Raw genomic sequence first — 24,712 nt, 5'->3', positions numbered from 1 at the left:
CAGGAACTCAAGCAGGGAAGAAACCTGGAGGCAGAAGCTGATGTAGAGGCCATGAGGGATGCTGCTTGCTGGCTTGCTACCATGGCTTGCTCAACCTGCTTTCTTACAGCACTCAGGACCACCAGAGTGGCCCTGCTCACGATGGACTAGGTCCTCCCCCATCAACTACTAATTTAGAAAATGTCCTACTGGCTTTCCTGAAGCCAGAACTTCTAGAGGCATTTTCTCAACTGAGCTTTCTGCATCTCAGATAACTGTAGCTTGTGCCTTGTTGACATAAAGCTAACCAGCACCATCCCCAACATATTATGAATTAGTTGATATGTTAGAAACTCTGGCTGCCATGATGCCGTGTTAGTTCGTGTTAAGGATGAACATTTCCTTTATTTGAGGAAGTACATTTTACCTTCCCTTCCTTTTGAACTTGGCTGGCTGGCCAGTAGCTTTCTGGATCTGCTTGACTGTACCCCACAATGTTGGGAGTTGTATAAACATACAGTTTACCCTGCTTTTTGTGTTGGTGGTTGGGAGTCAAACTCAGCTCCTCATGCTTGCAAATAGAAGAGTTTAAATGAGTCAGATCTTTGAGAGGAGCAGTTAATTTTCAGATTGCGGTCTCTGTGCCATCCATGATGGTCATGGCTATAAGCACAGAAAACACGTGCTTAGAAATGGTTTGGAGCCAGGCGTTGGTGGCGCACACCTTTAGTCCCAGCACTCGGGAGGCAGAGGCAGGCGGATCTCTGTGAGTTCGAGACCAGCCTGGTCTACAAGAGCTAGTTCCAGGACAGCCTCCAAAGCCACAGAGAAACCCTGTCTTGAAAAACCAAAAAAAAAAAAAAAAAAAAAAAAAAATGGTTTGGAAGAATCTCTCCCTATTGTAACTGTTGCATTTCTGTTTCCAGCTGAACTCAGGTTTAAAGAGCTGCAAGCCAAAGTAAACCAGCCCAACACAAGTTCTTTGTCTTCTGCCAAGGTATGACACACAAAAAGTCATCCTCAATGTCGAGGAATGCCACTTGCTTTTTTCCCCTGTGCACTGATGTCTCTCATCTTGAACTTTCTAAACTCACATACAGACAAACTCAAAAGAAGGATGCAGTTTTAGCACAGGTAAACAGATGAGGTGCATGCAGAGAAGGAGAGGAAACCCGGAGAGATGGGGGAAGGCTGAGGTGAGCAAAGATGAACAGAACATGGCATGAATTTGGAGTAGGGCGAAAGAGCTTCAGCACCGATTTGTTTACAAATGAAAAGGAAAGCAATATAGGAAAAAGAGGAAATAATGAAAAGATAGCAGAAAATATCTAGCCTATGAAGCATCCTCAGAAATATCTATTCAAATTATAGCTCTCCATGGAGCCAGATAAATGGGGAAAGCAAGAAGAGGGCTAATAAGCAATCCTTCTTCCCAGTGCTAGGAATCATAGACCATAATTATGAATATTAATCACAGTGCTTCCAGCTTACAAAGCTCTTTTTTGTGAGTTGGTTCTCAGAGTTCATAAACAATCTCTGTAATCCATGTAGTATACCCACGAGTAAGGCACATTATAAAGAACTGTAATTATTAATTATAGTATACTGCAGCAAACAGAAAAAAGAACATCACTGCAAGATATGCACCACAAGGCTGCTTTTCCCAAAACCTTGGCATAATGCTTCCACCGTGGTGATTCACGAGGTGATGTTTCTGTTTGCTTTGGTCCAGAGATGAGCAGGAGTGGGGAGGGCCATCACTGCCTTTCACTTTTTCTATCACTTTCTACAGATTAAATGAATAAATCTGTGCAATGGTTTGGCCTTAAGTCTATGAGCCGGGGATCTGTCTAATAAAGTCTTCAGCCTATCTGTCATGCAGAAGGATGAAGACAGAGATGGGCGTGTTAGTGCCTCAAGCAAAGCAAAGCCATGGCTTTCGCAATAGTCTTACATTCTTGCTTTCATTTTTAAGGAAAAACTAGACCTATGTTATTTTTATTTTTATTTTTATTTTTGTAATTTAAGCTTCTTTATTTTGTTTCTAAGAGCATCAATGCCCTTTGCCTGTGCTGAGAGACACGGACTCTTGTGGGCCAGGATCTTGCTTCTGTCCCTGTGTCTTTTCTCTGGGCTGAGTGCTCTGTGTGGAACAGGGTCTGTCTTTGACCTGCTTGCTTTGTAGCTCGGAAGTGTCCCGGTTACTTTAGTGTCGAGAAGACAGCAAAGCAGAGTGACCTGAACTGTTGACCTGTCACATGCTTCCAAGCAGCTCAGTTCTTTGCACTTTACCGCCCCCCCACACACAATTTTTAACTTGAAAGATAGTGAAAGTGGTGTTTTATTGGTGATGCAGCCATCAAAAGAGTGCCACCATCAAGAAGTACCTTCAGTTATATGTGATGAGTGAAGCTCTTTAAATCTGTTTTTTTCAAGATAGGGTTATTTTGTGTATGTTTGTGTGTGTGTGTGTGTGTGTGTGTGTGTGTGTGTGTGTGTGTGTGTTTAGCCTTTGCTGCCCTGGAACTATCTCTGTAGACCAGACTGCCTGCAAACTCATGGAGATCTGCCTGCCTCTACTTTCCATGTGCTGAGATTAAAGATAGCAATGTACCAATGTCTTTTCTATTTTAAAAGTATTTATTGGCATAGGTTTTACATTATGAGTCTCGTGATAACATTTGCATACATGCATATAATGCATTTTGATGACATTCACCCCTTACCCTCTTTTGTTCCCCTCTGCCTCCTGCTGACCTCGTTCTCTTCCCGACTAGTCTCCATAAAAGCCTATTCTTACTGATGAGAACAGTAATAACGAACTCTTCCTTTTCAGCCTAATTAGAGGAATGGAAATATACTAGAGATAAGGGGGGTGGGTAAGCTAGTGTATTAGATTAAAAGGAAGACAGGCTGTTGATGGCTTTAGAGCACCCTAAAAGAAAAAAAAAACCTGAGGAACATTTGGGAAGTATCAGTCCAGAATTTGCTAAGGAGGAGACATATTAGGAGGGTTACTAACAAAAGTTATTACTACTTCCCCGCTCCTGAAATATGGCTCAGTGACTGAAGCATCCAGGATCCCTATTCCCTCAGATGAAAGTCAGAGCCTATATGCATTGAATAACTTACTCAAGTTTTCATGTAGTTTGTGTCAAAACTGTTCGACCAAATAGGGAGTAAAATGAGGGATCTTAGGATCTTAGAAGGTGTGCAAAGAAGAGGATAGAGTTGGGTTCAGTGTGGAAACACAGGATTGTAACCTATTTCTGTGTCTGTTGAGTTCCTGCCATGTGAACTGCATTAGACAAGATGAACTGTCACTGCTGGCCCGGAACCTTCAGAGAACAGGGTATCAGCTCAGTTTGCATCAATTCAATGTCCTTATGTTTCTTCTCAACTAAAATGTCCTTCTCCAGGATGAATTACAGAAAGCCCAGGAAGATGTGGAGACAAAGCATAAACATCTTCGAGAGAAACAGAGGTAAGGCTTAAGGCTTTCTGTTAGTGAGGACCTCTAGTGCTATGTCAAGTTCTTCCTTCTAAGTGGGCAGATTTGGTAGTCATGGTAATTGCGCTCTGTTAGCGTGTGATGTATTATGATAATAAATCTTAATGTGATGAAACTTCCCAACCAAGACACATTGTAAAACAGATGAAGTTTTTATTGACGTATACATTTGTGTCTGTCTAACATTGAAGACAAGCCAGAAACCCTCTCAGAATTTGGCAGTGTAGACTTTGTGACGATGTCTGTATGAAGAAACACAAGCAGGCAGGCCATCATAGGACAGCCTCACTGTGTCCCTCTGTCATCTGTCCTTTACGCTATACCAGTGGTTCTCAACCTTTCTAATGCTGTGACCCTTTAATACAGTTACTCATGTAGTGGTGACCCCAACCATAAAACTATTTCTGTTGCTACTTCATAACTTTAATTTTGCTACTGTTATGAATCGCAACGTAAATATTTGTGTTTTCTGATGGACTTAGGAAACCCATGTGAAAGGGTCATTGGACCCCCAAAGGAGTTGTGCCCCACTTACTGCTTTAGAGAGCTTAAAATTTAAAATGAGAAATGACACTTGAAGGAATGGGTCACATATGTGTATTTAAAATGATGTGGTGGTATATTGTTTATGGTCTAACAAAGCTTGCCTGGAGGTCAGAATGCAAAGGTAGCCGCAGCCATAGAGGCCAGGCAGTGGTGGCACACATCTTTAATTCCAGGACTCAGGAGACAGAGACAGATGGATCTCTGTGAGTTCAAGGCCACCTGGGGCTTCATGAGAGTGAATCAGTCTAAAAGAGAAACAGAGCTCATGCCTTTAATCTCAGCACTAGAGAGGTATTTAAGATAGTAGCAGGGTGTCAGAGCTGGCATTTAGTCTTGAGTAATTAGTCTCCAAACACTTTGAGGACAGGATTGCCCCAGCCTTGGTAGAGGTAAGAGCTCTCTATTGGCTTAGCTTCTTTGCTTTCCTGGTCTTCAGCTTGAACCTCAGTATCTGTCTCTGGATTTATATTATTCATACTACAAAATAAAAATGGCAAGGCTATCAAAAAACCAACTATTTATGTTTGAAAGTTTGACTTTTAGCAAGTTAAACAAAAAAATTACTGCTATACAAACCAAGTCAGACTTTGAAAAGTGACAGCTTTGAGAAACTTCTTTTTAGGGAATGATGGCTAGTTTTCAGCATGATATTGGTAATATATTTATAACTTTAAATATAAGCTTAAAATGTTAATTATACAGGTATCAAAAGTGAATTTAAGATGTTATGCATTGACCAAAATTACCTAATTTCATAGAAATTTCTATTTAAAACTAAGATTCCTAGTCTTCAGAAAGAAAAACTTTGATAAATTGTTTTTAGCCATAGTGAACTGTATAAAAATTAACCAGTACTGGTGACAATTGCAGTTGCCTTGAATGGTTTTATTGGAGAGTACTAATTTTTAAATTAATTTTTAAAGTTAGCATACAAAGTAATGACATTATGTCACGGAAATACTATGACTTCTCATTTTGCTTAACAAGGATCTTACTATGTAGCTATGGCTGGCCTAGACCTCGCTATGTGGATAAGGCTGGCCTTGGGCCCATAGGGATCCATTAATCTCTGCTTCTCAAATGCTAGGATTAAAGATGTGCACTACCACACCTGTGCTTTTTAATTCTGTAGACAATCAGAATGTCCCTAATCATAGAATGATGGTGTCATTTCTTTTTGTGCTCTGTTTTGGGACCCCTTGCATTGTCAGTATTCTAGTTTGTTGCAGAATTTTTTACACTTTGTTTTTTTTAAATTTAAATTAGAAACAAGCTTGCTTCACATGTCAATCCCAGCTCCTTCTCCCTCCCCTCCTCCCCTGCGCCCCACAAATTCCCCCAACCCTCCACCCCATTTCCCCTCTGCTCCCCAGGGAGGGTGAGGCCCTTCATGGGGGAATCTCCAAAGTCTATCATATCATCCAGGGCAGGGCCTAGGCCCTCCCCCGTGTGTCCAGGCAGAGAGAGTATCCCTCCATGTGGAATGGGCTCTCAAAATTCATTCGTATACCAGGTATAAATACTGATCTACTACCTGAGGCCCCATAGATTGCTAAGGCCTCCTCACTGACACCCACATTCAGGGGGTCTGGATAGGTCCCATGCTGGCCTCTAAGGCATCAATCTAGGGTCTATGAGCCCCCCTCCATTGTTCAGCTGTTTCTGTGGGTTTAACCAGCCTGGTCTTGACCCTTTTGCTCAACACTTCGCCCTCTCTGCAACTGGGTTCCAGGAATTCTGTTCAGTGTTTGGCTGTGGTGTCTGCCTCTGCTTCCATCAGCCATTGGATGAAGGCTCTAGGATGGCATATAAGGCATTCACCAGTCTCATTATAGAGGAAGGGCATTTAGGGTAGACTCTCCACTGTTGCTTAGATTGCCAGTTGGTGCTATCCTTGTAGATCTCTGGAAATTTCACTAGTGCCAGATCTCTCATCAAACCTATAATGGCTCCCTCTATTATGGTATCTCTCATCCTGCTCTCCTCTATTCTTCCCCTGACTCAACCTTCCTGCTCCCCCATCTCTTCCTCTCCCCTCCTTTTCTCCACCTCTCTTTCTCCCAGCTCCCTCTCTCCTCCCACCATGCTCCCAATTTGCTCAGGAGATCCTATCCCATTCCCCTTCTCTGGGATACCATGCATGTTTCTCTTAGTGTCCTCCCTGTTTCCCAGACTCTCTGGTCGTGGAATTGTAGGCTGGCAATCCCCTGCGCCATGTCTAAAATCCATATATGAGTGAGTACATACTATGTTTGTCTTTTTGTGACTGGGTTACTTCACTCAGGATGGTTTCTTGTAGTTCCATCCATTTTCCTGCAAATTTCAAGATTCCATTGTTTTTTTTTTTTTTTCTGCTGAGTAGTACTCCATTGTGTAAATGTACCACATTTTCCATCCATTCTACGGTTGAGGGGCATCTAGGCTGCTTCCAGTTTCTGGCTATTATAAATAATGCTGCTATGAACATGGTTGAACAGATGTCTTTGTTGTATGAATGTGCTTCTTTTGGGTATATGCCTAGGAGTGGAATTGCTGGATCTTGTGGTAGACTCATTCCCATTTTCTTGAGGAGTCGCCATACTGATTTCCAAAGTGGCTGTACAAGTTGGCACTCCCACCAGCAGTGGAGGAGTGTTCCTCTTTCTCCACATCCTCTCCAGCATAAACTGTCATTGGTGTTTTTGATTTTAGCCATTCTGACAGGAGTAAGATGGTATCTCAGAGTTGTTTTGATTTGCATTTCCCTGATGGCTAAGGATGTTGAGCATTTTCTTAAATGTCTATCAGCCATTTTAGACTCCTCTATTGAGAAGTTTCTATTTAGTCCTGTACCCCACTTTTTAATTGGATTACTTGGTGTTTTGGAGACTAGCTTCTTGAGTTCTTTGTAAATTTTGGAGATCAGCCCTCTATCAGATGTGGGGTTGGTGAAGATCTTTTCCATTCTGTGGCCTGCTGTTTTGTCTTGTTGACTATGTCCTTTGCCTTACAGAAGCTTCTCTGTTTCAGGAGAATTGGGATCTCATAGTTAAGGATTTTGAGAAAAGGTTTGATATATATATATATATATATATATAATATATATCATACGTATATATATGAGAGAGAGAGAGAGAGGCATTTAACATTACATAATACATTAACCCATGTCAGCAGGTCAACCTATGAGAACAGAGGAAAGATCCTATTTGAGGCCATTTGGGGCTGAGAAAGGAAGATTTGTTTTACACCTCTGACCATTCCGAAATTCATTTCTAAGATCATGTTGTAGCCTTCACCATATCCCGTGTCTCTGCAGACATTTTCCCAGGTGGCAGGTGTGACGTTGTTTACATAGCTCTTGGTTTCCTACCCGGTTACTGTGAGTGTGATCCAAGTCCGCTTCTCACATTTAGGTGGTTTCCACAGCTCCTGCAGCCTCCGTATACCATAGCTGTCTTCATCACATTCTGCCATTTCTCATTTTTTGTTTTAACACTTAATAGAAAAGTCACAAAAATATAATGTAGAGGGACAGAGTAAAAAAAAAAATCAAGAAATCAAACAAATAAAAACCAGTAGTGCCTAGCCTATCTGTTGCCATGTAAATTAGCTTTATTAGCTTTCCTTTATCTTTTGAGTGCTGGCAAATGTTAGAGAGAAAACTAGAGAACACATTTTTTGGCACAGTTCAGTCTACATAGGCTCTTTGGCAATTTGAGAACACATTGCAAAAAATTGGGAAATGTAGTGTCAAGATTTTTTTGTTTTAAAGAGCCAAGTTATCATTTTCCTTTTTTAAAATTAATTTTTATTTAAATTAAAACCAATCTTATTTTGCATACCAATCCCAGTTCCTTCTCTCTCCTGTCCTTCCATTTCCCCCACCAACTCCCCATCCCACCCCCTATCCACTCCTCAGGGAGGGTGAGGCCTTGCGTGGGGGATCATCAAAGTCTGTCACATCACTTGGGGCAGGAGCTAATAAGCCCTCCCTCATGTATCTAGGCTAAGAGAGTATCCCTCCATAGGGAATGGGGCTCCCAAAGCCCATTCATGCACTAAGGATAAATACTGGTTCCACTACCAGGGGCCCCATAGACTGCCCAGGCCTCCTAACTGACACCCATATTCAGGAGGCTACCAGGTTGCTGCCTGGTCACTCGGAGAATGATGCTCAGTACTTGTCTCTGCTGTTGGCATATCTGGCACTCAGCAGCGGTTGAAGTCAGGTCAGCTTTGGTAAGTGAAAGGCCATGTTGTTGAACCCATATATAACCTCCACCTCCGACACCATGTCTGCTTTGTTCATGGGTCCACCAGTTAATGATAAGGGTGACTAGGGAAAGAGGCTGACTGCCCACAAAACAGGTCATTGTATCTACTTGATTATTGAACTCTTCCTCAGCTGACATCACCTTTTGATGAGCATTTACATGGGGCACAAATATCTTCACCTCCTCCACTCATTTGCAGAGCTCTATCCACATACACCATCCCCAGTTATCTCTCACCAATTTTCCAATCATGTTCTGTTCAAGTCCCTGTCCATCCAGCCAATCTTTTGACTACGGCATGTGAATCAATGAACAATTGCACACCTGGCCACTTATCCTTCCAAACAAAATGTATGACAGTGTGCACTGTCACAGTTCTGCCCACTGTCTTATATCCTGTTGGGCATAATTATGACCTAGTTAAATATATAATACATTTGTGATGGTAGGTGGGATAGTTATATCATGGTAGGTGTGATTATTCTGGTTATTACTTTCATTTGAAAATTAAGCATGACATAAGGAGATATGACTGTGTGACAGGTTGACAAGGGGTGAACTTGTGATGGCTGGTCTTGATTGTCAACTTGGTTATATCTGGAATTAACCAAAATCCAAGCAGCTGGGTACACCTGTGAGGGAGTTTTTTTTTATTAAATCATTTTAATTCAAAGACCCACTTTTAATCCTGATATTTTGAAGTGGGAAGATAACCTTTAATCCAGATCTTTTGGCATGGGAATATCCACCATTGATCTGGGCCATACCTTCTGCTGGCAGCCTACATAAAGAATACAGATAAAGGAATCTCTGCCTACTTGCTCTCACTCTTGCTGGCAAATCCATGCTTTCACTGGCATTCAAGCCCATTTCTCTGGGATTCTGATGCATACTGTAGACCAGATGAGACATCCAGCCTTGTGGGCTGAACAACTACTGGATTCTTGAACCTTCCATTTGTAGACAGCCGCTGCTGGACTAGCCTGTAATCTATTCTAGTCATCCTATAAATTCTGTTCCTTCAAAGAACCCTGACTACTACAACTATCATACATGTGTCAGACCAGAGAACACAGAGATCCTTCTGGTCCTTTTAGGTTTAAATGAGAAGACTTGTATTTGAATGAATACTTGTGCTTCACCTGTATAGTAATTTGCATATATGGAATACTTGGCTATATGTAAATATCCGCTACATCGACCAGGTTTTATAAAATATCTGGCATGTTATAGGCCATTCTTTTGATATCTGTCTTCTGAGTTTAGTTATTAGATGTTTTTATAAATTTTATATTTTGCCTTAATAGAGAACTTTTTTGAACTGCCTCTTTAAATACAATTCCAGGGCATTAAGGAAAGCAAGAACACTCTCCCTGTTCTTTGGAGTGCACATAGAAGACCAAAACCAATCTGGAATGTTCATTTACAGCAATAACCGGTTGATCAAAATGCACGAGAAGGTTGGTCCCCAGCTGAAAATGAAGTCCTTGTAAGTAAGCTTGTTTCTCAATTCAAAGGCAGCACAGAGAGGCCACAGTCCATTCCTGTCTGTGGCGCTACATAAGTGATTCACAAGCAGGCGTTCTGTGTGTCACTCACCCTTCCTCTCATGCAAGAATTAATCTGCCTCATTCATAGTAACATGACCCTGTGTGCTGGCTCTCAGAAGAAAATCACATTTGGGGAAAAATACTTTTTCCAGTGCATTTCCTTAATGTCTTTCAATCCTTTATGACATCTTTTCAGGTTTCTAATACTTTAACATTTAAAAAAATAACATAAATTAAAGAAATGTTAACAGAGGGGGAAAAGCCCAAACTCTAATTTTGTAGGGAACCCTATTACAGATTTTGCAGTTCTTGTCAGTTACCTGCATGGATATATATTAGTAAACATCTCCAGTTTGTTTAGATTCTAGAATAATGTATTCTGGTGCTATAGTACCATCAATTACTTTGACAGTCATGCTGAATCTTACAAAGACATCATAGAGGAATGGAGAGTGGGTCCAGCTATCAAAGGCCAGTCTCACAACCAAAAGGACAAAAGACAGAGACACTGTAGAAAAGGACAACCAGTCAAGATGTTTAAGAGTGGTGGAACGAGCCTGGGGGCTTTGGTCTTCTTGCTTCGTTATGCTCAGGGAACTAGCTCTTCATTCGTTGCTCAGGCAAAAACAGGTGTGTTGCAGTATCATGTGCCTGGGTTGCACTAAGCTCTGCAGATGACAAGGTCAAGGGTGACTGTGAGTGCACCTCAAAACTGCACCAACAGTGAGCACAGTATTCCTTCCTTCCTTGTCTTCCTTCCTTCCTTCCTGAAAGATTTATTTATTTATTTATTTATTTATTTATTTATTTATTATGAATACACTGTTCTTTCTACATGTATGTCTGTAGGCCAGAAGAGGGCACCAGATCTCATTATGGATGGTTGTGAGCCACCATCTGGTTGCTGGGAATTGAACTCAGGACCTCGGGAAGAACAGCCAGTGCTCTTAACCTTTGAGCCATCTCTCCAGCCCCACAATATTTCTTTATTATCCATTTTAAGGTTAATATATGAAGTGACTGGTTTCATCATGGCATCTTCATACATGTGTGCCATTGTATTTTGTTTTCTTTCATTCCCTTCCCCATGCTTCCTTCCCCTTCCAGCTAATTCCCTTTCTCCGCACCACCACCTAGTGAGTCTGCCTTTTTCCTTTCCTTTCACATGTATTCCAGCACCCATTCTATTTCATGCTTTTCCTTAAGATCTCTTCCTTGCCTCTCATGATTGTTTTTCTAGTTCTGTGCCTATAAACACATTCATCTGTACACAACCGTATATATAAATTTAAATTAAAAAAATAGAGAATATAGGCTCTATTTGGTGTTCTGAGCCTGACTTGCTTCTCTTAGCATAATGGTTTCTGGCTGCATGGATTTTTCCTTCCCATGTCATGTTTTCATCTTTCTTTATGGCTGATATTTTCTTTTTCCATTTATCTATTGATGGACAGTTAGGCTGACTCCATTTCCTGTTATGTTGACTAGTGTAGTAGTAAACGTGGGTGTATAAGCATTTCTGGGGTATGTTGACAGCGACTTTTAGGTAAGTACCCAAGAATGAGAGAGCTGCGTCTTGTGATACCTTTGCTTTCGGTTTCACGAGAAGCCTCGGTACAGAATTCCATTATGACTGCACAAGGAAGCATTTCTGCCAGCAGTGAATACAGGTCCTTCTTTGTCCACATCCTCGTCAGCGTTCATTGTCCTTCCTGTTCTTGATGATGGACATTCTGACTGGGGTGAGATAAAAATCTCAAAGCAGTTTTAATTTCTATTTCCCTGGTGGCTAATGATGTCGAACACCTTTTCAAATATGTCTTGGTTATTTGACTGTATTCTTTTCAGTTTCATTCATTCAATTATTGACAGTAAGATTTGGTTTTGTAGTGATTAATTTTTGCAGTTATGTGTCCTGGATATCAATCCCATCTGATATGTAACTGACAAATATTTCTTTTGCTATTTAGGTGATCTCTTTATACTCTTGTGATTGTCGCCTTCATATGCAGAAGCTTTTTTAATTTTGTAATTCCACTTATAATCTTGGGATTATTTCCCATGCTATTGGAACCCCAATCAGAAAAATCCACTCCTGTGCTTCTATTTTGAGGAGGTTTTTCTCTGTTTTCCTCTAGCAGTTGTAAAGTTTCAGGCCTTAGATTATGATCTTTGACCTATTTTTAATTAATTTTGAGGTCACTGTGGGAGATATGGCTGTAGTTTCAATATTCTATGTGTGAAAACCCAAATTTCTGGGCACCGTTCTTTTCTGCAGCATTTTTTTTTTTTACAACTTTGCCATAAGTGAGATAGCTGTGATTGTGTGAGCTTATTTCTGAGTCTCCGATTCTATCCTATTGGTCCACAGGTCTGCTTCCTGTATTAGTACCATGCTGTTTTTGAGTATGGCGCTGTAATACCTGCAGTGTTGTGATCTCCTTATACTTTTTTTTTTTTGCTAAGGATTGTTTTAGTAATTTGGGGGGGGTATTTATGCTTCCATATGAATTTTATGATTTTTTTCTAGTTTGGTGAGAAATATTATTGGAATTTCGATAGGGATTACATTGCATCTGTATATTTGGTAATATATCAATTTTCAAAATATTAATTATTCTTGTCCATGAACATGGGAGATTTTCCCTAAGTTTCTTTCTCCAGTGTCTGAAAGACTTTGTAGAAATCTTTTATTTCCTGTCCTAGGTATTAGGCTTATTCTATTTTTTGATACTGTAAATGGGATCCCTCCCCATTATTGGCATTTAAAAAGGTATTAAATCATTGTGTGTAATTAATATGTGCAAATAAAACATTAAAAGATAAAATGATGCAAACACAAGCTACTGTTTTTTTGTATGGTCAACTTTGTTGGTGTATTGCTGGAAGGATTTCCAAGGCCTGAGAGTTTCCTGGTGGAATCTTTTGGGTCTTTGAAGCACAGGATTGTGTTATCTGCAAGTAGGGATAGTTGAGTTCTTTTTTTTATTTGTAGAATGATTTTTAAAAACTCAACTTAGTTGGCTTTTTTAACTTAAAATCCTAAAACAGTTAGCTTAGCAGTTGGTATTACTAAACCTGCTGTTTTTAGATCTTCTGACTGTTGGCCTTGGCATGCTGTTCAGGCTAAGTGCTAAAGCCCCTTCCTTGAGTGTCACACCCACCTATCACTTTTCATATAATTTAGCACCCACTTTATTTTCCTAAAACCACTTGCCACCATGTGAAGTGGTCCTGCACATTTATCTATTTATTAATGCCATGCTCGCCATTCTTCAGTGAATGACAACCAGGGACCTTGTCTTTTGTTGCTCTCGTCAAAGCTCCTAGTTTCTGGAACAGGTTCAGGTCCTAACTTTGAATAACTGTGTGAATGAATACATGGATAAATGAATAAAGGAGTGTTGTGTGAAAAGGGCAGAAAACTAAACAAGGAAGTCACATCAGGCCTTCTGTGTGAGACAAATTGAGATTTACAGAATGAGGAATGAAGAGAGACAGGGTAGGTGAAGAAAGTTGTGAAACACAAAGCTGGTAGAGGCCTCAGTTTGGGAAAGTGTGATATGTATTACAGCAAGAGCAGTCAGTCTCTGGTGTTCTGTAACATGGGAGACTTTTCCCCAAATCTGGTGATGTCAAGAATCAAAATATCCCATGAGGATATTTTGGCTGTAGAAAAGCAGAAGAAAAGAACCAAGAAACCTTTGGGTGTCAGATTAATAATTAGATAGCTGTCATCACCCTCTGGGCCTGTTGTGTTCCCTTAGTAGAACTTAGTGAATACCCCAATGACCATTGTAATGATGAGACACATAACCCAAAGTGGTTCTCTTTGTCCAATATCAGGCATAAGAAGCCCAGGCCAGGTCATTGCAAGAAGACACTGGTGTTACTGGTGTTTTTGCTAAAAATTTGTTCCTTTCTACTTACCATGTAAGTAAGAGGTTTGGAAAGAGTATTGTCAGTGGATCAATGACGTACTGATGTGGCATTGTAGGACACAAGCAAACTCATCACAGATAACCATGGATAATGAAATATCTTTGAGATAACTTAGTAAGTTTCATATGTTCCATACCAGGGCAGTGGATTTATTTGTGGAAGATTTGATTGCAAATGATCAGTGCATGTTTACCTTTTCTCTTTCTTTAGCCAAATTTTACAGAGTTCATATATATATATTTACTCCCTCAGACTTGGTGCAGGCGTGATTGGAATTGTGAACATTCCCTTGGAGATCATGGAGCCATCCCATAATAAACAAGAATTCCTCAATGTCCAGGCATATAACCATCTACTAAAAGTCATGGGACAGTACTTGGTGCAGTACTGTAAGGACACCGGGATCAGTGAGTATTCCATGGTCATTGTAAGAGATTCTTTAAGAGGGTTCCAACTTGTGATTCATTTCAGCTGAAAAGATTATACTGATTCAAGTAATCAGTAACCCAAAGCTATGGAAAGGGACTTCTGCTTTCAAAACATAAGAGGAAGACTGTGGGTGTGGCTCAGTGATGAAACCCTTATGTAGCTATGAATTCATCCTTGGCAGTCCAAAATCCAAATAAATAGAAGCAAAGAGGCAGCCAGTTTCATAATCTTTCCCAAAGTGTCATATGAAAAGCAAAGCGTCTGGGGAGGAGGGGGACGGGGTGTCATCACCGTGGCTCACACCTTTAGTCCCAGCACTCGGGAGGCAGAGGCAAGTGGATCTCTTTGAGATCCAGTACAGCCTGGTCTACATAGGGAGTTGCTGGCCACCCATGGCTACATAGTGAGACCCTGGTCTCATGTACACACACATGCACACTCTCCCATACATATAGACACACCTGCACATAAAATCAGACTAGAAATTTCAAGAGGAGGGCAGTCAGTGTGCTGTGGTGGCAGACCATGGCAGAGGGAGGCAGAAGACAGCTCCCAAGAGATTAGGGAACCCAAAGAGGGTCCCCTGAGGCTCCATTGTCTGGGAGCACATAATTGCACATAGACCTGAGAATCTCTTGCCATCTCATACCATGGAATAATACATAGCAACCTGTGTGACTGTAGATATGTCAGATTGTATTCTTTAGATCTAATACCTGCAGAGAATACTAATGCTGCAAACATTTCAAATAAAAAAATTAAGTGTTTGGAAACTTAAAATGTACATGCCAGTCATCTGGAAAATTTCACCTGTATCACCTCACTTCCCAGAGATATTTGAACAGTGACTTGCTGTCCTGTGTGTAAATTACACAAACATTTTTTAAGTTAGGCAGACATGGTACTTCATTTTTTTTCAAGACAGGGTTTCTCTTTGTAGCTTTGTAGACCAGGCTGACCTCGAACTCACCTGACCTCTGTCTCCCGAGTGCTGGGATTAAAGGCATGTGCCACCAGTGCCTAGCCTCATAGCATTAGCTACTGTGAATCTATTTAGTGATTGGTTTGAAGTATATATAATACAAGGGTATAAAAATTCATCTTCTACCCTTGGGACAACTCAAGAAATTACTATTGCTCCACTTGAAGTAGAGTGTTTTCTACTTTTTAGTGTTCTTATTTTTTCTTGTGTACTCACTGAGGAATTCACTGAAAATTCCTCACCAGTGAAACAGAGGGAAGGATGTGGGAATTCATAGGACAACAGAGCTGGCTGGTGCCCTACCAAGGGCGTGCTTAGTGTCATAGTCTATCTGTGTTGTGGTCTATGGACAAGCAGCATCCATATCATACATCACTGTCTCTCAAAGACATATTTGAAGTTCTGCTAGGCACAGGGATCACCATACTGATCGACAGGTTCTACTTAACGCTGTAGAAAGCATTGAAAGATATAAATACAAATGTAATCATCAGCAGAAATGGTGGAAGTCAAGCATGTGCTCTTTGGTTTTCAAGTGTTAACAGCATACAGAATGAAAACAGTGAGCATTTGAAATTGTGGGGCTCTTGTTCTCTTCATATCCTCTCAGTAATACAGCCCTTGAAGTAAGGGATGAAGTTCTCAGAAAGATCTAGCATAGGTTGAAAAGTCATAGAGATATCTCCACCAGCATATGTGGGGTGTTCTGGTCCTGTTGTGTGTGGCACTCCCTGTACTTCTTGGCCTGGCGTGTGTCTGCACTCTCAGCAGTCCTGCTCTCCTGTCTCGCTGTCACTTGTCACCTCTCCTCATCAATTCTGGTATTCCCTGTCCCTAGTTTATCTATCCCCCACTTTCCTTCAAAATCCAATCACTGATGTAATATGGTTCAAAATGTATGTGTTTCTATTAACATTAGTTAATAGCACTGTTTTTCTAATTCTATAACAGTCTGAATTAATTTAGGGATGGAGCATATTTTTTTCTATTTTTAAATTTAAATTAGAAACAAGCTGGTTTTACATGTCAATCACAATTTTCTCTTCCTCCCCTTCTCCCCTGCCCCCCACTAACTGCCTATCCCATCCACTTTCTGCTCCCAGGGAGGGTGAGGCATTCCATGGGGGATCTTCATATCATTTGGAGCAGGGCCTAGGCCCTCTCCCGTGTATCTAGGCTGAGAGAGTATCCCTCTATGGGGAATGGGCTCCCAAAGTCCATTCGTACTCCAGGGATATATGCTGATCTACTACCAGAGGCCCCATAGATTTCCCAGGCCTCCCCCCCTGACACCCACATTCAGGGCATCTGGATCAGTCCTATGCTGGTTTTCCAGCTATCAGTCTGGGGTCCATGAGCTCCCCCTTGTTCAGGTCAGCTGTTTCTGTGGGTTTCTCCAGCCTGGTCTTGACCCCTTTGCTCATCACTCCTCCCTCTCTGTAATGGATTCCAGGAGTTCAGTTCAGTGTTTAGCTGTGGGTGTCTGCTTCTGCTTCCATCAACTACTGGATGAAGGTTCTAGGATGGCATATAAGGTAGTCTTCAATCTCATTATCAGGGAAGGACATTTAAGGTAGCCTCTTGACTATTGCTTAGACTGTCAGTTGTCATCCTTGTAGATCTCTGGATATCTCCCTAGTGACAGATTTCTCTTTAAATCTATAATGGCTCCCTCTATTATGGTATCTCGTATCTTGCTCTCTTCTGTTCTTCCTCCCAACTCAACCTTCCTGCCTCATCATGTCCTCCTCACCCCTCCTCTTCTCCCCTTATCTTTCTCCTAGCTCCCTCTTCCCTCCCCTCATGCTTCCAATTTGCTCAGGGGATCTTGTCTCTTTCCAGGGTACCATGAGTGTCTATCTTGTGGTCCTCCTTGTTTCCTGGCTTCTCTGGTGGTGTGAATTATAGACTAGTAATCCTTTGCTCTATGTCTACAATCCATATACGAGTGAGTTTATACTATGTTTGTGTTTTTGTGACTGGGTTACCTCGATCAGGATGGTTTCTTCTAGTGCCATCCATTTGCCTGCGAATTTCAAGATTCCATTGGTTTTTTTTTTGTTTTTTTTTTGTTTTTTGTTTTTGACTGAGTAGTATGCCATTGTGTAAATGTACCACATTCTGGCTATTACAAATAGTGTTGCTATGAACATAGTTGAACAGATGCCCTTGTTGTATGAATGTGCATCTTTTGGGTATATGTTTAAGAGTGGAATTGCTGGATCTTGTGGTAGACTGATTCCTGTTTTCTTGAGGAACCACCATGATGATTTCCAAAGCAGCTGTATGAGTTGGCACTTTCACCAGCAGTGGAGGGGAGTTCCCCTTTCATCACATCTTCGGGATGGAGGGTACTTTTATAAGAAAAAAAAAAAAAGCTCCCTGGAAGGAAGACAGAACAGGAGAAGGGTAGCCAACATTGGCAATGGTTTCTGTGTTACACAGTCCTCTAAATTACATCATAAACTGGAATTCAATCACCGAGGTCTGACCTGATAGTTTCAGTAACTTAAGAGCACACTGATCTTCACCAGAATAGCAAAAGTCATGTAATGCTTGACTGATACTCTTAGAGCCAGTACAATAGGGCACATGGTTTTGTATTTGAGAGGCGCTTTTTTTTTGCCTTATAAATAAAAGATGCAATCTTTGTATTTGCTGTAAATCTGATCTGTTCCTGTGGAAAATTGGGCCCTTGTGAAAGATTCAAATCAGCAGAAAGAGAGATGCAGAGGCAATGACTTGTGTCATTTACCAAATCTGCATTTGCTTTGGGCACAGTGGCTCCTGAGGATATCAGAAGTAGTTTTCTCCAAGGCTGACCTCACCCCACTGTTGGCTACTGTTTCCTGAAGTCTTCTGTGTCCTAACAGTGCTATTGTTACTCATCAGCTTTGTGTGGGGAGAGAGGAAGCTAGGAATCATGGGGTGAAACATCACATAAGATTTGAGGTTAGATGGAATCTATTACATAGAAAGCATTATTACCTCTCTAAATTAGATCAGAATGGACCGATTGCTAAAATACAGTCTATGATTTGATAAACACAATCTTTCCTAACAAAATTCAATACATTCTTAGTAAAGAACCCGAGAATTTCTTAGTCTAGTCACATTCATCCTTTCAACCTCACTGTTACTTAACCCTAAGACATGACCTCTACAGAAGCAAACTTGCTACTTCTTCAGGATGCCCGTGAATCTCAGTGTCAACATATTTTGAAATGTCTTCGCACGTTTTCAGCTTTCTCGTGTTTATTCTCATTCAATCTTTCATGCTAGGGATGAGCGTTCTAGAGCTGGCCAATCAAACGTGGTCTACCCTTGTCTAGTAACTTCTAATCTGGTAGGTTGCTGTGGTCTGAATATGGTGGCCACCCCACATTAATAAGTTGAAGCCCCGACTCCCCAAGATGATAGGATTGGGAGGAGGGCACTTTGGGAAACTTTAGGGTCATGAGCGCAGAGGCCCCAGGATTATGATTAATATTGTAAAAAAGGAGCAAGGGATGAAAAAGTGGGAAGGCACTATTCCTGGACCAGGAGGTCAGCCCAGAGCTACAAATCTCTCAGTGCATTGTTCTTTGACTTGGCAGCCACTGTGAGAAACAAATTTCTAATGCTTAGAAGTCACCCAGTCTATGCAACCCAAATAGACTAAGACACAGGACTAACCTGCTCTGTCAAACAATTAGAAATGGAATTGTTGCCTAGTACAGAAGAATGAAAAGTGAAGCCACAGCCAGTGTCTGGCAAGCTCCAGTCTTTGGGCTAGGAAATGCTTCCCCAAGGAAGTGATTATTTCTGAAGGACAAATAAGAGTGGACAGGCTAAATTGACTCTTCCCACATGAGCCGTGGGGGATAGGCTTAAAGTCTTGTCACTTGTCAGCCATTAAGATCCTTGAAGGCAAGTCACATCTTTCTTCAGCCTTGTTTAGCCTTTACCAGTGGCTCTAAATCCATTGTGATTCTTCATGTGGACAGAACTCAATAGTTCTATCATTCTGGCACTTACACTGTGAAGTACCACCTTGAAGAAAATGTTCTACAGGAAGCAGATATGGCCTTGACTGAAGCAGGATCATCTCTTTATTTGAAGTGGTTGTTGTGGTCTCAGTGTAGCTCGATAATATGTTAACTATTAGTAACCCCTCAGTGCATTTGTGATCCTCAGAGCATTTATTGCCAACTAAAAACTTCAACAAAAAATTTAGTATGAGTTCATATAAAGCCAGGGTTATCTATACTTTTATCTTTCTGAAAGTAAGCATTTTTAGATCCTAGTGTACAGTTCTACATTTACTCCCAATAAGTTTTATCCTTACTCGGCCCCATTCATTTGAGTTGTCAGGGTTTTATCTATTGCTGACTTAGAGCTGGAGCATCATCTTACAATATTTGTGTAAAGTAAATCTTCTTTATGATTTCATGCAAATCCTCTTGCCTAAGATGGAGAAAGACAAGCATTAGGGCCTTGACTGATGGTCTCCATTGAGGTGGAAACAGATATGTGGGGCACTAGCTTCAATTATAAATTTTCATAATTAGGTTGTTACATAAATCATACCAATTTCCAAACTTCTGCTTAATTTTGAAAGTGAAGTTTAATATTCTTAGGAGTGAATATTTTCTTAAAACATAGATAATAATCTCCTACCTGGGTATAGCTGTCACTATTGATGCAATTTAGTTTCTGAGATGTTGGAACATAACTACAAGGAAAATTCCCTTCTGAGACACGTGTAGTGAGGAGGCCTGTGTAAACAAAAATATGAAAACATGAGACCAGCTTAAAAGCTAAGCCAAGAAACAATTCTTATCTTTGGAATTTGTCTTTATGAAGTTATGAGATTTATTTTGACTTTATTTTGGGAATATCTTTAATTTTTATTATACTGTTTTGGTTTGAATTATGTCCTTCTAAGATTCTTATTTTGAAGCCTTCCTCCTAGTACCTGAGGGTGTGACTTTTTGAAGATAGAGCCTTTACTATGGCAGACTCTGAAGACCCACTATGGAAGGCCTTACCCTCCCTGGGGAGCAGAAAGGGTATGTGATAGATAGGTAGGGTGTTAGTTGGGGGGGCAGGGGAAGAGGGGAGGGAAAGGGAACTGGGAGTGACATGTAAAATAATCTTGTTTCTAATTTAAATTTAAAAATGGAGAAAAAAGAAGATAGATCCTTTAAAGAAACACTTAGGTTAAGATAGAATTGTTAGCATGGACTCTATTCTAACAGGCCCAGAGTCTATGTAAGACGTTTAGTCACACAAAGAGACTCCAGGGACAGATACAATAAAAGAAAAGACTGTGGAAGAATACACCAGAAGGTGGTCATCTGAAGAAAGGCAGAGACCACAGGGACAGGTGCATACAAAGGTCATGGGACAATGCATCAAGAAAGTGGTCTTCTGCAAGTAAGGCAGGGTACCTCAGAAGGGAATGAGAATGCATTGTTTAGCAGCCAGTCTGTGAGTCCCAGTAGCTATGGGAGACCAAGGAAAACCAAGAGAATTTCAAAGTTAGGATAAGGGTAATTAAGGAAATTCCATAAACCTCTCATTTAGCCTTGACAGTGATCAACTGGAGGGGAAATTGACTTCTACTCTACGTTCATCTCTTCTACCATTTGGATTGTGAAAGGCATAATTCAGGAAATTCTGAAATTATATCCATGAATACTTTAGCATGTATTTCTAATAGTAAGCGCCCTTTAAAACCACAGTGCAGATACCATACCAACAGTTTTCAGTACTTCCACAGTATGATAAGCTGTCTAACATACTATTCATATTTATAAATTATTTCCTATCTTAGTATAATCCTTAGGACACTTCCCCCCTTTGTACCTGCTTCTACCCCTTTATTTATCCTTGGTTTGTTTCCAGGTAGAACTCATTTTGTTCTCTCATGGTTTTCACAAAGCATAGGATTTGTTCACTGTGTTCCTGTTTGATATTCTTTTCTAGTCCTGTTTTTCTTTGTTTTTGTAGAAGTGGCAGTCTGTGGACTACAAGAGCAATCAGATGTGATTTAGATGGGTTTTTACTTTGTTAAGATGTGTCTTCCTGGGGACATGTGGCTCAGTAGTAGTATACCTTAGAAAAAAGCCCTGGTTTCAATCCTTTGAATTGCATGAACTAGGTATGATGGTTCACACCTGTAATTTTAGCACTTAGGAAGTAAAGGCAAGAGAATCAGGAAGTTCAAGGTCACTTTCAGCCAACCTGGCATGCATTAGACCCTGTCATCTATTGAGAGGCACGAATGTATACTTGTTTCTCTTTTAAAGATACTAATAGTGTATGATTAATCTCAAATTACATAGAACTCCAAACAGTACACATTCTAATTATACCATATTTTATAAATGCTAATAATTCTACCAAAAAACTTGCTGATTTTAAATGGAGTCACTATCTAGTGATAAAGACAGTCCCTAGTCTTATGCTTTCCTCAGTTCCAGGAATGGGTTATGTCTTGTTGAGTTGCTGACCAAAGGGGTCCCATAGATACCCTCATACATTATAGGCCATATTGTCAATACAAAAGGCCCCACAACCTAACAGTTAAACTCTATTGCTGAGGACACCTATTTACTTATATCATGGGACATGAAGAAATAGAGCTGGTGCCCCATTTGAAGCTTCATCCATACCGATTAGCATTCATGGTGCTGGGGGTAATTTGCATGCTACTAGAGAAGGAAAATAATCACCAATATTACTCAGCTATAAACCCTGTGACAATAGCAACTGTGCAAGATATACTTGTATAATAGTGGTATAAATATTGTGGTAGTAACCAACCACTTTTTTTTTTCCTCCATTTTTTATTTGAATTAGAAACAACATTGTTTTACATGTTAATCCCAGTTCCCTCTTCCCCTGCCCCCCCCCAACTAACAGCCTACCTACCCATACCCTTTCTGCTCCCCAGGGAGGGTGAGGCCTTCCATAGGGGGTCTTCAGAGTCTGTCATAGCCTTTGGGATAGGGCCTAGGCCCATCCCTGTGTGTCTAGGCTCAGGGAGTATCCCTCTATGTGAGATGGGTTCCCAAACTCCATTCCTATGCTAGGGATAAATACTGATCGACTACAAGGGGCCCCATAGATTTCTGAGGTCTCCTCACTGACACCGATGTTCCTGGGGTCTGGATCAGTCCCAGTCTGGTTTCCCAGGTATCAGCTGGGGACCAAGAGCTCTCCCCTGTTCAGGTCAGCTGTTTCTGTGGGTTTCTGGACCCCTTTGCTCATCAGTCCTCCTTTTCTGCAACTGGATTTCAGTTCAGTTCATGTTTAGTTGTGGGTGTCTGCTTCTACTTCCAACAGCTGCTGGATGAGGGCTATTGGGTGGCATATAAGTCAGTCATCAATCTCAGGGGAGGGCATTTAAGGTAGCCTCTCTTCTGATGCTTAGATTGTTAGTTGGTGTCATCTTTGTAAATCTCCAGACATTTCCCTAGTGCCTGATTTCTCTTTAAACCTATAATGTCTCCCTTTATTAAGGTATCTCTTATCTTGCTCTCCTCTATTCTTCCCCTGACTCAACCTTCCTGCTCCCTCATGTCCTTCTCACCCCTCCTCTTCTCCCCTTCTCAGTATCCTAGCTCCCTGTCCCCTCTCCCCATGCTCCCAATTTGCTCAGGAGATCTTGTCCCTTTCCCCTTCTCCGGGGGACAATGTATGTCTCTCTTAGGGTCCTCCTTGTTTCCTAGCTTCTCTGGAGGTATGAATTGTAGGCTGGTAATCCTTTGCTCTATGTCTAAAGTCCATATATGTGTGAGTACATACCATGTTTGTTTTTTGTGACTGGAATACCTTGCTCAGAATTAACCAACCACTTTTTTGAAAAAAAAAATGGATTTAAGGCCCACTCTATGATATAGAACCCATGCCTGACACTGCTAAGCTAGAACCTAAGGCTTAATAAGTATGACCCTAAGGGAAAACCTATTCCTATTATTCTGCTAAATGAACATAGCAAAAAATGACTTCTAATGACATACTGCTATACTCACAGATCAATGTCTAGCTCAACCCTCCATAAATGGTGGTTAACACACAAACCCACAAGCAGACAATGTGCAGATTGTGAGAGCTCCAAATCAGATGTAGCTCAAACCCTTTGCCTTGTAGCTCAGGGATCTTAGTAAAAGAGGAGGCAAAAAGATTGTAAGAGTCAGATTGATGGATGACTCCAAGGAAACAGCATCTTCTAGACTTAACAGGGCTGGTGACATATGGACTCACAGAGACTGTGACAGCATACGCAGAACTGCATAGGCTCAAAGCAGACAAAATCCCAGCAAGAAGGGGAAGTAGACATAAGGTTCTACCTTAGCAAGAATCTACTTACAATTGACACCTCTGAGGAAAGGGAAAAATCAGTTTTCTCCAATGGAGTCTGGGTACATCAATCACACTCCAGGTCAGGCACTGTGCTCAGGATTAGTTGGCCAACGCAAACTAGACTCCATGTCTTTTGTTTGCCTTTTTGTTTTGTTGGTTTTGATTGATGTGTTTTTTTATTATTATTATTTGCTTGCTTTGAGAGCAAGACATAAAGAAAAAGAACATGAAGTTAGGTGGGTAGTAAGGAGTGGGGAATCTAGGAGGATTTGGACAAGGTCAAAGAATATGAACAAAATATACTTCATACTAATTTCTAAAGCCAAAAAAGAGAAATAACTAACTTCCTGTTGGATACATGTTAGTTGATAATTTTACTATTTGACAGAAAAGCAACAGAACTTTTCTCCTGCTAAAAATTTCTATGAATGAAAACACAATGTGAGAGCAGTTGGAGATAATTAAAATACCTAGACAGAGGACATTCTGGTTGATTGGCTGAATGGAATGCATACTCTTGTCGGGAATTGTTAACTTCACTTCTGCTCCCAGTGAATAACAGAGTTTGTGTTTCTGCTGGAAATACAAACAAAAAATCCCAACTAGCCAACTGAACAAATAAGAAAAACTCACACTTTAATCTCTCATTGCCTCACAGCTTTTGTTGGGTGACTGGAATTGCCATCACCAACTGAACTTGCATTATGATAAATGAGATTTTTAAAATTTCTTCAATGAAATAAAACCACTTCTCACAAACTACATCTGAGGATCTCACTTTGAAAACAAACCACTAAAATTCTAGCTCTTTGTTTTGCCTCGAATTTAATAGTTTGATTTTAAAGTCTAAATTTTACTGCCTTGCCTAGAAACAAGACTTCAAAATTGCTAACTAATGGTCACCTTAATGAAGAAGATCAAGTTGTAGTTAGGGACTTTGGACTCAGCACAGTCACAGATCTGATGTTCATCATAGGGGACTGTAGGTACCAAAATTAAGTGGTTTATGCTCTTTTTGTCATGTTATATAAGTAGATTTCAGCTGCTTTTGTTACAAAATAAAGCTAAAAAAAACAAAACAAAACAAAACAAAACAAAAAAAAAACAAAACCGATAGGAGGCTGGTCGTTGGTGGCACACGCCTTTAATCCCAGCACTCCGCAGG

The 24,712-nt window shown here is 40.7% G+C and overlaps 1 protein-coding gene across 1 annotated transcript in view; it reads left to right on the top strand.

Annotated features, from left to right (window-relative positions):
- Morc1 (MORC family CW-type zinc finger 1) overlaps positions 1-24,712 on the top strand; it is a 160,114-nt gene that overhangs the window by 53,225 nt on the left and 82,177 nt on the right. Inside the window, exons 11-14 of the mRNA XM_027413258.1 lie at positions 906-976; positions 3,399-3,463; positions 9,638-9,781; positions 14,037-14,191. Of these exons, the coding sequence (XP_027269059.1) occupies positions 906-976; positions 3,399-3,463; positions 9,638-9,781; positions 14,037-14,191 (435 nt within the window). The remainder of the gene's footprint in view (positions 1-905; positions 977-3,398; positions 3,464-9,637; positions 9,782-14,036; positions 14,192-24,712) is intronic.

The sequence above is a fragment of the Cricetulus griseus genome, chromosome 4 (genome assembly GCF_003668045.3).
Source record: "Cricetulus griseus strain 17A/GY chromosome 4, alternate assembly CriGri-PICRH-1.0, whole genome shotgun sequence".
NCBI lineage: Eukaryota > Metazoa > Chordata > Mammalia > Rodentia > Cricetidae > Cricetulus > Cricetulus griseus.
Note: the sequence above shows the minus strand (reverse complement) of the source record. Positions and strands in the feature narration are given on the sequence as shown.